Source organism: Dioscorea cayenensis, chromosome 9 (assembly GCF_009730915.1).
Source record: "Dioscorea cayenensis subsp. rotundata cultivar TDr96_F1 chromosome 9, TDr96_F1_v2_PseudoChromosome.rev07_lg8_w22 25.fasta, whole genome shotgun sequence".
NCBI lineage: Eukaryota > Viridiplantae > Streptophyta > Magnoliopsida > Dioscoreales > Dioscoreaceae > Dioscorea > Dioscorea cayenensis.
Window position 1 is genome coordinate 29,626,477 of NC_052479.1, and position 14,516 is coordinate 29,640,992.

General features: G+C 31.2%; 1 protein-coding gene, 1 long non-coding RNA gene and 1 pseudogene across 2 annotated transcripts; all 3 read left to right on the top strand.

Moving 5' to 3' along the window:
• The first annotated feature begins 1,696 nt into the window (after nt 1-1,696).
• On the top strand, nt 1,697-3,050 carry LOC120269486 (probable CCR4-associated factor 1 homolog 7). Its single transcript, XM_039276818.1, has one exon. It carries the CDS (start codon nt 1,956-1,958, stop codon nt 2,787-2,789), a length of 834 nt encoding a protein of 277 aa, XP_039132752.1. The 5' UTR covers nt 1,697-1,955; the 3' UTR covers nt 2,790-3,050.
• A 2,437-nt stretch (nt 3,051-5,487) lies between these two features.
• LOC120269315 lies at nt 5,488-8,093 on the top strand. Its single transcript, XR_005539130.1, has 3 exons — nt 5,488-5,565; nt 5,679-5,763; nt 7,706-8,093. It is a non-coding gene; the product is annotated as an uncharacterized LOC120269315 (long non-coding RNA).
• A 1,318-nt stretch (nt 8,094-9,411) lies between these two features.
• On the top strand, nt 9,412-13,872 carry LOC120269442 (annotated as a pseudogene).
• The last annotated feature ends 644 nt before the right edge of the window (nt 13,873-14,516 follow it).

Below are 14,516 nucleotides of genomic sequence, written 5' to 3' on the forward strand. Positions count from 1 at the left end.
TTTTGATCAGTTTGGATAGAAATTCTTATGCTTTTGAACCATATAGAAAACTCTTAATGTTTGATTGAATATGTTTATGATTATATGATCTTTATATCTTAAATTGAAACGATTTATGGGGCTTTGGTTATGCACACATGCTTCTAGCATTGATAATTATGGAAATAGCTTTTGATTTCAATATTTGAATGTTGTCCTGGATATGGACTTTAAGAGATTATGCTTGTATTGCATTGTTTTTGTTGGTGACATCCTGCTACAGTAGGCATTCTTCATAGCCATCCCTGTTGAGGTGGCGTGGAAGATCGGCTGAGTTATTGGTTCAGTTTAATTGAAGTGTAGAGTCCTGATTGGATATTCATCTGGATGCCGGAGTCACTACTCTGTGGATCGATAGGTCAGCATCAAAGACATGAGAACCTTGACGGCTTTGAACCTAGCTGCGGCTACGGCTAGAGTTTAGAGGGATTTCTGGACCATTACTTAGTTTGTTTGCGATGCAGACTTTGTATCTTAAAAGGAACTTATGTTTTTATGGAAAGTAACCTTGAGATGTAATCTATTGTAAATTATTTGGAAAGTAAATTGATTTGATGACTAGTATTATGTTTTATGATTTAAAACTCATATTTTTACGATTCATGAGATTTGAATGTTGAAACTTTTCATTTGAGCAAAAGAGTTCTTTTTAATGCTATCAATAGGTTTTTTATTACACTTGTGCATGCTATTATATGCTAATATATTCAAATCTTTTTGTATTATGGCAAAAAAGCCTAGTTTTGTAGATTTTATCGATTATTTGGAGTATTCCACTAGGATTATGCTAATCCACTCACTGAGTGACTTAGGTCAGTTCCTCACTCTCTTCCTCCTTTCTAAGCTTTCAGCGACCAATAGTGTTGCAGAGGTGGAGTGCTAGGCATTCACTTTCTGTCTTTCTTCATTTCTAGCATCATGTACATTTATTTTTTTGAGCATGAACCTGTTGTATATGGAAATGGATCTATTAGTGTGTTTGAACTTTATATGCATGGGTTATTGCTCATCTTGTTTCTTAGAAACTTTGTTGTATTCATGACCTGTATAATTCTTTAACTATATTATCATGTTATGTTATTGATGTTTTCCCTACTTATCTTTATATTTTCTATTCGGTATAGTTGCTCATTTCAAGGGATTTTGTTAATATTATGGTGACTTTGAGTGTTGAGTGGCGGATATTTCTTCTCGGGATTGTTCGGCGAGTTGTCACGGAAGTCATCTCGCCTTATTTCAGAACCAGATTATTCTCTTGTTCTCTCTATCGACAGTCTGATATGTATGTTATTATTTTTTTACATTGTGGTTGGGGGATACATATCAGGTTATGATAGGAGAGAACTAGGGAATAACTTTGGTTCTAGAACTAAGAGAGATAAGTTAGTTGTCATGTGCCAGGCCCATGGGTCGAGGCACCATAAAATGAGAGAGTCAGAGAAAGAAAGATGAGAATTTCTTTGTCAATGCGAGGCCTTCGTGTGTGTATATATATATATACACGTATTTTGAGATTACGTTTTTAGATATTAAATCTAGATGACGCGGCCTCATATATTATATATATATATATATATATATATATGAATGAGTGGTATAGGTGTAATTTCAGTTTTTATCAGGGGCGTATTCATGTTGTTCACTATGACCTCTTCCACTTTCGATTAGTGTTCTCTCTCTCTCTCCCTCCCTTTCTTATCTCCTCCACGCCATCCATGGCGGAACCCTAGCTCCTGAGACGAAGACGAAGACGAAGACGAAGAACAAGATCAATAGAGATTATCACCTAGCTTCTCCATCTTCTCCATCTCCACCTTTGATTTCCAGTGCTTTCGAGAATTCAATTTTCTTTTTTGATTCAAAGTCTTTTAGGGTTGAGATCGTTGAAATCTGATCTCAATTTGAGGATCTCTCCGATGATGTCGATCCTTCCGAGCAGCGAGACGATTGAGATCCGAGATGTATGGGCGGAGAACCTGGAAGACGAGTTCGCCCTCATTCGTTCCTTCATTGACGAATTCCCCTACGTCGCCATGGATACGGAGTTCCCTGGTGTTGCTCTTCGCCCTGTTGGTGCCTTCCCTTCTACTGCTGACTACCACTACCTCACCCTCAAGGCCAACGTCGACATCCTGAAGCTTATTCAGCTCGGCCTCACTCTCTCCGCTGCTGATGGCTCTCTCCCCGCCTCTCCCTCCTCTGGCCGCTTCCTTGTCTGGCAGTTCAACTTTCGTGAGTTCGATCCCGACTCCGACATCTACGCCCATGACTCCATCGATCTCCTCACCTCCTCTGGCATCGATCTTATCAAGAACCGTGAGGAGGGCGTTGATTCTATGCGCTTTGCTGAGCTCTTGATGTCTTCCGGCATTGTCCTTAATGATTCCATCCATTGGGTTACTTTCCACAGTGGGTATGATTTCGGATACTTGTTGAAGGTGCTGACTTGCCAAAACTTGCCCGAGACCCAAGCCGGATTCTTTGAGCTCATCAACATATACTTCCCGAGAGTTTATGATATCAAGCATTTGATGAGGTTTTGTAATAGTTTGCATGGAGGGTTGAACAAGCTCGCGGAGTTGCTTGAGGTTGATAGGGTTGGGATTTGTCATCAGGCTGGGTCTGATAGCCTGTTGACAGCGTGCACCTTTAGGAAGCTCAAGGAATGCTTTTTCAGTGGCTCCACTGAGAGGTATGCCGGAGTGCTTTATGGACTTGGTGTTGAAAATGGGCATGCTAGTGGTCATTGAAATGGAAAAATATAAATGGGGAAATAGGAAACTAGTAATAAGATTTTGAGGTTGATGATATGAAAAAAATGCTTTGGATGGTAAATGTAGCATCTTTTCTTTTGTTTCAGCTATGTTATTCCTTACTAATATGAAAGTTGGAGTTCTTAATTTCCATTCAATTACGTGTTCCTGATTTGGTAACTGATAGATAATGGTTATTAGTGCATGGGGGATGTGTACTCTTGTCAATAGTTTGTTATTGAGAAAGTTTGGGATTTATATTTTGTTTGTGAAGAATGTTCTCCTTTTCTCTTCCTCTCTGCTAGATTTTGTCTTAGTGGTTTTGTTGGAGCATATGGCTACAGGTACCTACTTTTCTATTGTTTGCTATTTGTTTGAGTTCATATGGATGATTTTTGGCTTATTTTGAGATGTGTGACTAATGCTTAAGCTTGTTCTATTTGCTTTTTTTGGAGTATATGCTTACAGAGCCCTACTGTTTAATTGATTGCTATTTCATTTGAGTTCGTACATAGTGATGTGTTTCATTGTTTTGAGATGCATGGCAAATGCTATATTTTGATACCTTGTTGATGGAATGCTGTTTATTTTGGGTATAGATGAGAGAATGATTGAGCTAATTTCTTGCTAATCATAATGTTTGGTTATCCTTTTAATTAGTTTGTTTGTGTTAACCTGTTGCTACTGATTACAATGGTCGTATGAAGAATTGTAATGAAAAGCATCAGAATGAGTGGTTGCGTTGTTTGTTTGGTTAAACTATGGTTGATGATTGAAATTGAGTGAGTTGGTGTCGTATCCCCATTGAAGTTACATTGTTCTGAGCATTCAGGTATTATCTGTGAGATGGATCATATCGATAGTATCAGTTGAGTGGTATATTGGAAATTTATCGTGAATTAGCTTGAAAATGTATGACTTCGAGGTCTTTTTCCTTTTTTCTGCTTTCTTTCTTTTTTTCTTTCTCTTTCTCTTGTTCTTTCTTTCTTTTTCTTTCCGTTGTCTTTTTCTTTCTGGCCTTTAGCAAGCCACTGTATTTTATTTTATTTTTAATTTAATCTGAATGTTATTTTTTGCTTGAGATAAGTCTGGGGGGTTCACCATGAGAAAACTAAGATCAGTCATGGATGATGGATTATTTTGACTCCTGAAATGGGAATTTCTTGTATGATCTCTCTGGGGGTTTGACAAGTCTGTCATGAATTCTATGTTGTATTCAGGTGTTCTTTAAATTTCTTTGGCTTGTATTTGGTCTTCTCTGCTCACACTTTTGTTATGTTTCTATCTTGTTGATGTTTGCATTGGTATACATGTTGACCTCATCCTCGAATGTTCTTTATGGATTTCGATATGTTAGTGAAATTGAATTTATAATCATGAAATGGTTTGCAACTCTTTGATTTTTGTGCCTCCATTTTGATGTGTGGTTTGCATACCTAAACATCTCAGCCAATTCTTGATTATTCAGTGTGATTCTCTATAGATGTTTGAAGTGAGAAATCTTTAATTATGGAGAAGATTTGTTCACTCAAATTGTTGACTGCTGTGCATTTGGGGAATTTTAATAGTTCCAGTGAAGCAATGACTCTTTGAGTCTTGATTAGGAACTGTGGTCTGACTTGCTTATCTTTGTATGTGGCTTATAAAAGAAATATGTATTATCAGTAACCTTTTTTGCATTTCCTACACTGGGTAACGATTTTATGTGATAAGAGTAACTCAATGTGAATGAGGAATATTGAATGCTATGTGACTTGATTCTTGAATTTAATTTCTTTGTTCTGTACTGGTGAACCTTATTGGATGGGTTATTATTCTAACAATTCATCAGGTTGTGTTTTTCTAGTTCTGGCTTCTCTGTGGTGTTTATCTTCTTGTTTGATTGCCAGGTATTTTCCTAATCTTGAAATAAATTTTCCTAGTCATGCCTTTTCTATTAAAGCTTGATGATTTTATACAATGTAAAATGCACATTTATGGTTTGCTCCAGTGTTTTTTAATCTACAGCTCCAATTATCATTTTAACAGGTTTACCAACTATTTGGTGTTCTAATAATTTTATTCTTGTTCTGCTATATATCTTATAAATCATGTGTCTTATTATGAGTATAATCATGTTAATTGGTTTTTTATGGGTGATCTACTGCGATAATTAAGCGTGTTGGGATAAATTCTTTCCATGAAAACATCCCATTACATGTGCAATGCAGTGACTTGCTAGGTAATTGTCAATTGGAACCAGAACAGCCAGGCTGCCAGAGTAACAGTTCCAAGAAATTTCACATTCTTTTTATATACAATAATTCAAATGGCAGGATCAGTGTATCAGACTCATTAAATTTGAAAGCTTGGAAGAACTTCAGGTAATGAAGGTATCCTAGAAATTTCCATTTCTTTTTATACACTATGGTTCTGATGGTGCAAAGAGATGCTAATACTGAATGCATATTGTTTTGGAACTAGTGTAATTGTTGATCCTCTGAAGATTGAGCCTTATTTCAGCACAAAATTTACTAAAGGTTGTTTCTTCAAAAATTCTTCTTAATTTCTACAGCTTGTGTCAAGGACCAAAGGAATTCCCCTGATGCTGATTAAACTGCAATTTCATTATGGAACTCAGGTAAGCTTTCTTTATCTGAACATATATTTATTATTCTCCGTTTCGGCTACAATGCTGACACCTTAATTTTGGAAGTTCAGAGAATGTCAAACATGCTTAGTACTAAGGTTTGGCAGCAGAGGACTCCAAGAAATTTCTTGGTCACAAAGCAATGTTAGTACTTGACTTCCTTTAGATTAAACATGTCAAATGCTTAATTTACATTGATCTGAAACTTGTTATGCAACATAATTACTGATTGATTTATGGTTCTTGATTCTATGAAGATTGAAACCAATTGCAACAAGAAAATGTACACTGTGGAATCCCTATCATGTTTGTTAAGAAGATGCAAGTCAAGCAGGAAGTTAGGTAAGCTTCTTTAACCAAACTTTATATTTAGTATTCAGCATTTGAATCAGGATAACATCTTTTTTGTGACTTAGTATCTCTGAGTCTCAATCTTTGTTGAATCTTTGTAGTTTTTTAAATAATTTTTCATTATTATAATCCTTATTAAATTGAGTACTAGTAAAGGGTGTCAGTTGTCAGGCATCTCTGTTTTCTATCTTGCCCTCTCTTTGTATTATATTGCATTTGTCTTCTATTTTGTACCACTTCTCTTTCTTGCTTTAAAATTTCCAAAATTAGAAAATGGAAATTTATTAGCTTTTTTTCTTCATTCTTTCTTTTTCTTTTTAGGTTGTGCACTGATATAAAACTTCACTCTGTGATTCTGTTGTATATTTAGAAATGCTAGAACTCCACAACCAAACAGATACTGTTATCTATTAGGGGCATTTACATTCATACCCTCATAAAATCATAATTACATTTATACCCATAAAACACCAAAATTTGCATACATATATACACACACAAATTAGAGATTATATATATATTTTTTCCTTTTTTAGGTCATGGTGCACTAATATAAAACTTTACAATGATTATATTGCATTTAGAAATGCTAGAACTCCACAATCAAACATAGATCATTACTCCTTCTGTCCCTTTAGAACTGTTCATTTTAACCATTTTACGAAAAATAAGAAGAATAGTTAGAATTAAAAATTTTAGGAACATTTAGTTTTTTTTTTTCATTTTTCCCGTTTATCTCTCCATCCATTAAAATTGTGTATTGAAGATAACAATTGTGGAGAATAATGCATTTAAATAGGTTGATAAAGTTAAATTAGATATGTGGACAGATAATTTGGAATATAAAAAGGTTCAAGAAATCGACACTTATAATATCTGGTTTGGTATTTGGGAAGGAAATGGAATACCATTCGTCAAGGGATCATATGTACACCTTTAGAGAATTACTTATTTGTATATATTTATTAATTATTTTCTTTATTTAAACTTGAATAGAAATGATAGAAAAAGAAAAAAAGGGGAGTGATCTCTATCTTGTAAGGGAGGCAGCATTCATTGTTTTTGTCAAAAATTCTACATGCTTGTCATCTTGTTCACAGAGAATCCATTGAACTGCCAACTCTGCAGATGCTAAGTTATCCCCACACCACCACCACCACCAACTATTTTTTTGTGCCATCCAGCTTGGCACTTTTGCATGCTCTCATCACTTTTCTTTTTGGTCCCTCCTTCACCTTTCTTCTTCTTCCCACACTCATTTTTTGTGGACCCTGTTAATGGATCCAGGTCCAAGTTTTATCCAAATCTGAACCCTATTCAAGCTTGACTTTATATATAGATATATAGGCAAGGAAAGGATGTCTTTAGATTTTAAATTTATTAACATCCCTATAACAATTATTAGATAATGATATAATAGCTATTATTGATGTGGTCTCCTCGGTAGGATATAGAATATTTATAGGTAGTTGTTGCTTTGTTTTTTGCAGCTATGGAGAATGGGTTTGCCATTGTTTAGTCCATAGATTTCAAACCTAGTGATGTTCCTAGATAATCGGCTCTTATATATATGTGTTTGTATATTAGCATATTAGATTGGATTGATTTAGAGGTGGCACAATAAGTCAACATTAGTAGTTTTTTTAGAGTTTAGGATTTAAGAAATAGTTTTGAATTGTATGTATTCGAGCATCATTATGAAAATTGGGTTATTTGGGGGGCTTGGATGATGGCGGTATCATCAAGTCTTTTTAACAATAAATAAACATGAATTAAAAAAAAAAAAAAGGAAAAAGAAAGAGCTAAAAAACAAGTAGAAATCCCAAGAGAGGAATCTATGTCTCATCTCAACAAGGGAGTGTTTTTCTTTATTTTGTCATTGAGCTTGTCCTTTTGCAATCATTTATTTGAGTTTTTATTCCTTCTTGTCCAGTCTCTTGGATCAGACTTGAAGTAGAACTTTGGTAGAATATCAAGGTTAGTTTTTATATTCTTTTTATTGTCTTTTCAGTCCATCTATTTCAATTTAAGCTTTTTTTAAATCATTTTTTACTCTTTGAATGAATGTAATCAAGTCCTCAAAACTGTATTAATCATGAAAGTATATAATATACTCTACACAATTCATTCATAATAATCATTGTACCATACATAATTTAGAAAAATAATGCAAATTCTTTACCTCTTATATGAACCATAGAATGTATGAGCAATAAAAGTTATTAATCGGCATGTTCAAAGAGTAGATGGGGAAATTGATTGCATTCATTTAAAAAGTAGAGGGATTAAAAAAAAACTTAAATTGAAGTAAGATGATTAAAATGACAAAATGAAAAGAGTATAGGGAATAACCTGGATATTCTATCCTAAAACTTTGATCTTTTTTTTTACTTAAAAGTTTAAATATTTCACTCACGGGATCTACCTTTTCAATTCATTATTTTTATTTTTATTTTTATTTTATTATATTTTTATATTATTAATTCTATACTATTCTTGGACATAATTATTGATTGCTTCAACCATTTGTTATAATTAATCAATATAAAACTATTTTTTAATTGCACGTTTTTCTTTACCGTACTGTTTCATAATTAATCTTGGACCATTGCATAGTCATTTAACTGAACAAATAATTAATTTAAATATCTATTATGACAAGCATCCTGTTTAGAGGTAAAAATATAATAATTATATCACTAATTTATTTTTATATTAAAATTTTAGGAGAGTGTCTATACATTATATATATATATATAAAGTCAAAGCAAGAAATATTATAGTACTATTGTAGATTCCAATACCCGAGGCAATGAGGAATTATTAATTTGGATCAAGAGCTAATCCTTAATAAAAAAAATGCTTTTAATTTAATACTAATTATTGGGACTTGGACTATTCCAAACATTGGGGGACATGAATTTAATTTTTTTTGCTCTAAGCTTATAGCTGAGATGACCCCTTAAGTATGATTGATAGCCAACTCATTACATGTTGGGCATCTTGTCAATTCCCAATTAAGTTGGACCTTTTGGTTAAATTATTTAAGACATAATTAAATCTACATTGAAATTAGAGAAGATATTTTTGACAAATTACTTCTAAAACAAAATTTTAAATCATTAATAAAATCAAATCTGCCGTCCTTTTTGTTGACTCTTGACCTCCAAGTCATTCAAAGGAAACACTCTTTCGGAAATTAGTATATATTGTTTACTTATAAAGTAATTGATAATTTTTTTTATTGAAAGACAAAATTACCCCACTCTCTTGTTCTTATCCAAAGTCATTATCCATAATTCAACCGTTGGATCGAAATCCAACGAGATGATAATTGGATTTCTATAGATTTTTTAACCTATAAATGTTAATAGAGGATTATATATATATATATATATATATTCATAAAACTTCTACAACAAGGGCATGCTAGTAATTACTCACTTTAATAGGGACAAACACAAGGACTTCTTACACCATTGCATAGAAAATGGAGTTATACTTCACATGTGTATCGCAACAAACATAACAAACCCCCTAAATTTCATCCACAAAACAAACAAACTCTTATTTTTTCTTATCTTTCTTTTTATTTTAAATAAAAATCAAACTTACTCCTCTTCTTCTTCTTCTCATTTCTCTTCTCCTTCATTATATTTATACACACACATATATACACACACAAACACATACAGATAGAGGAAGAGATAGAGATAAGAGAAATGTCTTCATCTGTACATCAACTCTTTAACTTCATCATCATCATCATCATCATCATCACCTTCACAACAACAACAAGTGTGAATTCTATCTCCATACCATTCCCTGAAACCCTAAAACAATCTCTTAACCATAACTCTAAACCAACAAAACCATCTTCATCCTCACTACCAGTTACAACTCACTACTTCCCTCAAATCCTAGACCACTTCACCTTCACTCCAAATTCCTCCAAACTCTTCTCCCAAAAATACCTCCTCAACTCCACCTTCTGGTCCTCTTCTTCCTCCCCTATCTTCGTCTACACCGGCAATGAAGGCGATATCGAATGGTTCACCTCCAACACCGGCTTCATGTTCGACATTGCTCCTACCTTCAATGCTCTCCTTGTCTTCATTGAGGTCCTTCTTCCTCATCATCACTCTTTGCTTGTTTAATATCTTATATTGATATCAATCTTTTGTTGCAGCATCGCTTTTATGGTGAATCTTTACCATTCGGTAATGACTCTTATACTTCTACTGATACTCTTGGTTACCTCACTTCTACACAAGCATTGGCTGATTACGCCGAGCTTATAAAGAGCTTGAAGCATAACCTTTCGGCCGAGGCTGCTCCTGTTGTCGTCTTTGGTGGCTCTTATGGAGGAAGTATATAAATATATATTTATATATGCTCTTGTTCTTTTTGTTTTTAATCCGTGCGACGATGGTCTGGATCTTTTTGTGTCATTGATAACTTTATTTATATATATATATATATATATATAAATGATTTTTTGTTTTGTTGGAATAGTGTTGGCTGCATGGTTTAGATTGAAGTATCCACATATAGCAATGGGAGCGTTGGCATCATCAGCTCCAATTTTTACAGTTTGATAAAATTGTTCCTTGGAGTAGTTTTTATGATGCTGTTTCTCAAGATTACAAGGTTGGTTGGTTGGTTTGTTTGTTTGTTTGTTTGTTTATTTATGAAATGTTTAATTATTTTGTTTAATTTTGGGAATAATAAATGATTTAGGATGAGAGCATGAATTGTTTTGAAGTGATAAAAGAGAGTTGGGATGTACTGATGCAAGTGGCTGCCACAAAGAATGGTTTGCTCCAGCTTAGCAAGACTTTTAGAAGTTGCAAGTGAGTTTCATTAGATCTAGATCTGTTTCATTTTCTTATTATTTATTATTATTTTTTTATTATTGAATATTTTTATTTTATTTTTTTATTATTTGTTTTTGATTGAAAAACAAAATTATTTGAAATTCAACATCAAAGTGGAGCACACTAATACTTGTCTTCAAGAAAAAAAGCATGTGCATCTTGGAGCCAAAGTCCAAAGAATCTTATTAGAAAATTTAGGCTTTGATTGGCACCTTTTTCTTATAGAAAAAGATGTTATTGATCTTTGTTTGCTTGAATGGAATGAAGACTTTTTAGACTTTTAATAGTAGAGTGATAGAGATTTAAAAACAATTGATGTGGATTGTGATATTATCTTTTTATGTTTATATATATATATATATATATATGTATATATTAATCTAAATTTATTAAAATTAATTAATAATTATATATATATATATATATAGAAATATATATATATTAGTGATTTTAAAATTTTTGAATTATTTTTTTGAAAAATTATACAGGAAACTCCAGTCAGTGTACTCAGTCAGGGACTGGTTATGGACTGCATTTGTATACACAGCAATGGTTGATTATCCAACTCCTGCAAATTTCATGGCTTCTCTTCCTGCCCACCCTGTCAAACAGGTATTTTTTTTTTATTATTTATTATTATTTTTTTAATAAATATGGACAAGTCACTTGTTAGGGACAGACACACGTGAGGAGTTAAACTCTACAACACTTATGCCCTGTCTCTCCAGATGGGATGAATAACTTATACAGGAGATCTGATGTTAATAGATCAAATAGTTGTGCTGTGTCTATTAGTTATTATTATTATTAGAAAAAAATTATTTTTTATATAATTAAAAATATAATTATTAATATACTATCATAAAAAAATATAAATTATATTTACTTAAATAATAAAAAAAGGCATTATACTTCTTTATAAAATAATTGAATTGATTTTTAGAAGGTATATAAGCAAGTATCATTTATAAAAATATGTATAAAGCAATTGCACATGTTTTTTTAAGGATAAATAAAAATATCTTTTATTATTAAGTAATTATTATTATTATAATAATTTTAGTAAGTTTATATTTGACTGATAAAACTGCATTCTTGTTTGATTAATGGATTATATTATTGTTTTTTGTGAATTTTAATGTAGATGTGTAGGATTATTGATGGATTTCCAAAAGGAGCAAACAAGCTTGACAAAGTTTTTGCTGCTGCAAGTGTTTATTATAATCACTCTGGTGATGTTAAATGCTTTGATTTTGAAGGCTCAAGTGATCCTCATGGCCTCAGTGGATGGAATTGGCAGGTAATTATATATATATATATTTATATCATTTTTTATTTATTATTTTTTATATAAAAATAGTACTCTTTCTATTTTTTTAAATACATGTTGTTTAAAGTTGTTGCGATAAGAATTAAAAAAATAATATTAAATTATTTAAAATTTAATATAAAAATTAACCAAATTACTAAAACTATCCCTCTCTTGAACAATGTTTTTGGACTATAAATATTTTTTTATTTATTTATGTAATTTAAGAAATTAAAAATGGACAAAAATTGAAAAGAATAAATATTGTCTTGATATTGTAAAACGATAATTATTTTTGGAATGAATTTTTTCTCTTTAAAAACAACATGTATTTTTGGAATGGATTGAGTTTTTTTATTGTAATGACAGATAAAAAGTGAAAGTGAGAAAAATCAGCACATATAACATAACCTAAGTTTAATAATTGTTAAAATAAAAAATAAAAACAAACATTCAATTACTTGTGTTAAATAGTTTCTAATTTGTTTTATATTTACTTGTGTTTGAAATGACATACCATGATTTTAATTCCATATATTATATATTATGAAAAGTTTTGAAAAGAAAAAATAAAGACAAAGGAAAAAGAGACAATTAAATGTTTTTTTTTGTTGGTTTAATAAATGGAATATAAATAATGTTTGGAAATATATAGGCATGCACAGAGATGGTGATGCCAATGAATTGCTCTAATGAAAGCATGTTTCCTCCATCAAGCTATGATTATAAACAAACTGAAGCATCATGTAACTTTAAGTATGGTGTTGAACCAAGACCACATTGGATCACAACAGAGTATGGTGGCCATGTAAGTATCTTATATATATATATATATATGCCTTGGTTAAAAATAATATAGAAATTAACCTTATATGTCCCCTTTTTGTGTTTCCAACAAATTGAGCATATGTTGTATGTATGCATGTATAAAAGCTTGAAATTACATATCTATATCTCTTAATAGATTTTCTTAAAAAAATTGAGAATTTTTTTTTAACAAATAGGTGACACACCCTCAATTTAGGAGAAATTAGGGACATACACAGGCATGAACTTAATGCCTTAACACACATGTGTTCTCGTTTCTATCGAGCTTTTAGGGGTTTAATCTCGAGTCTTCCTCAAAATGAATGCTCTTGACAATAGGCTAAGAGACTATTGACATTGAGATTTTTTGTATGTATAATAATCAATATATCTGTATGTTCTATTTAAAACATGAAATTACACATACTCTCCTCCAATAAATTGAGATATATATATAGTGTGTATATATATATATATATATATATATAGATTTAATGTTAAATAAGAATGCATATGTAAAAATATATGAAAGATATTTCATCTAGTTTCATTTTATTTTTTTATTTTTATTTTTTTCCTTTTTATAGTGTGTGTATGAAAATGAAAGTTTTATGAAAGCATGTAATTATTGATGAAAAAAATTTATGAGATATATATGTATTGGCTAATTTATTTCATGAAACAGAGGATTGAAAAAGTTCTTAAGAGATTTGGAAGCAATATTATATTTTCTAATGGATTGAGAGATCCTTGGAGTAGAGGAGGGTAAGAGTTATAATTTCCTCTTAGTGATAAATATTTACTAAAATTACTTTTATATCCTCATTAACTTTATTTATTTTGTAGAGTGCTTAAGAACATATCACCAAGCATAATAGCTCTTGTCACCAAACAAGGTTTGTTGAATAAATAAAACGTTTTTTATTTGAATGATAAAGTTTATTAAAAAAATTTATTAATTTTTATTTATTTTTAGGAGCTCATCATGTGGATTTTCGTGCGGCGACCAAAGATGATCCAAAATGGTTAATTGAACAAAAGGGAAAAATGAAATAAAAGATTATAAAACAGTGGATAGATCAGTACCATAAAGACTTGAAGGATTGATAATGATATTTCATAATTTTCTTAAAAACAAATCTTTAAATAAAGTGTAATTTTTGGGGGTGAAATGTAATAATGCTTAACTCAAAGGTGGGTTACAAAAAAATATGTCATTATTTTCAAGTAAAGTTGTTGTTTCTCAAAAATAAGTTTATGTTATTCTTTTTCTTAGTCATTTTTATAATTATAAGAAATTATATTAAAAACTCAATGCAATATGATATTTTTAGCCCAAAAACAATGAACACTTGGGCTTTTTTTGGGCCAATTTTTGGTTGAATGTTTTTATAGACTACATTGCAACACTATATTATATTCAAATGAAAATTGCTCAAATTGTAATGATATTGAGAAAAAGTAAAAAAAGAAATTATTGTGCTTGATTTCCAAGTAGCAATTAAAGATAAGGTCCAATTTTTTCAAACCAATTTAAACCACAAGAAATCCATATTTAGTCAATGTTGAACATTTAATTTCTATCATCTTTTTCTCCCAATGTTCATCAATGTCCAAGTGACTACATCAATTTTTCTCTTCCTCCCAAGTCTTCACTCTAATTTATTTGTCTTCAATATTGACAAATAACCCCTCCAAAAATTCTTAATATTAAAAATCTCTCTCTTTCTCACGTTCTCATATATATCTAT

Excerpts from the sequence above, each read along its gene's own strand:
- LOC120269486 (XM_039276818.1), top strand. The coding sequence starts at position 1,956 with ATGATGTCGATCCTTCCGAGCAGCGAGACGATTGAGATCCGAGATGTA.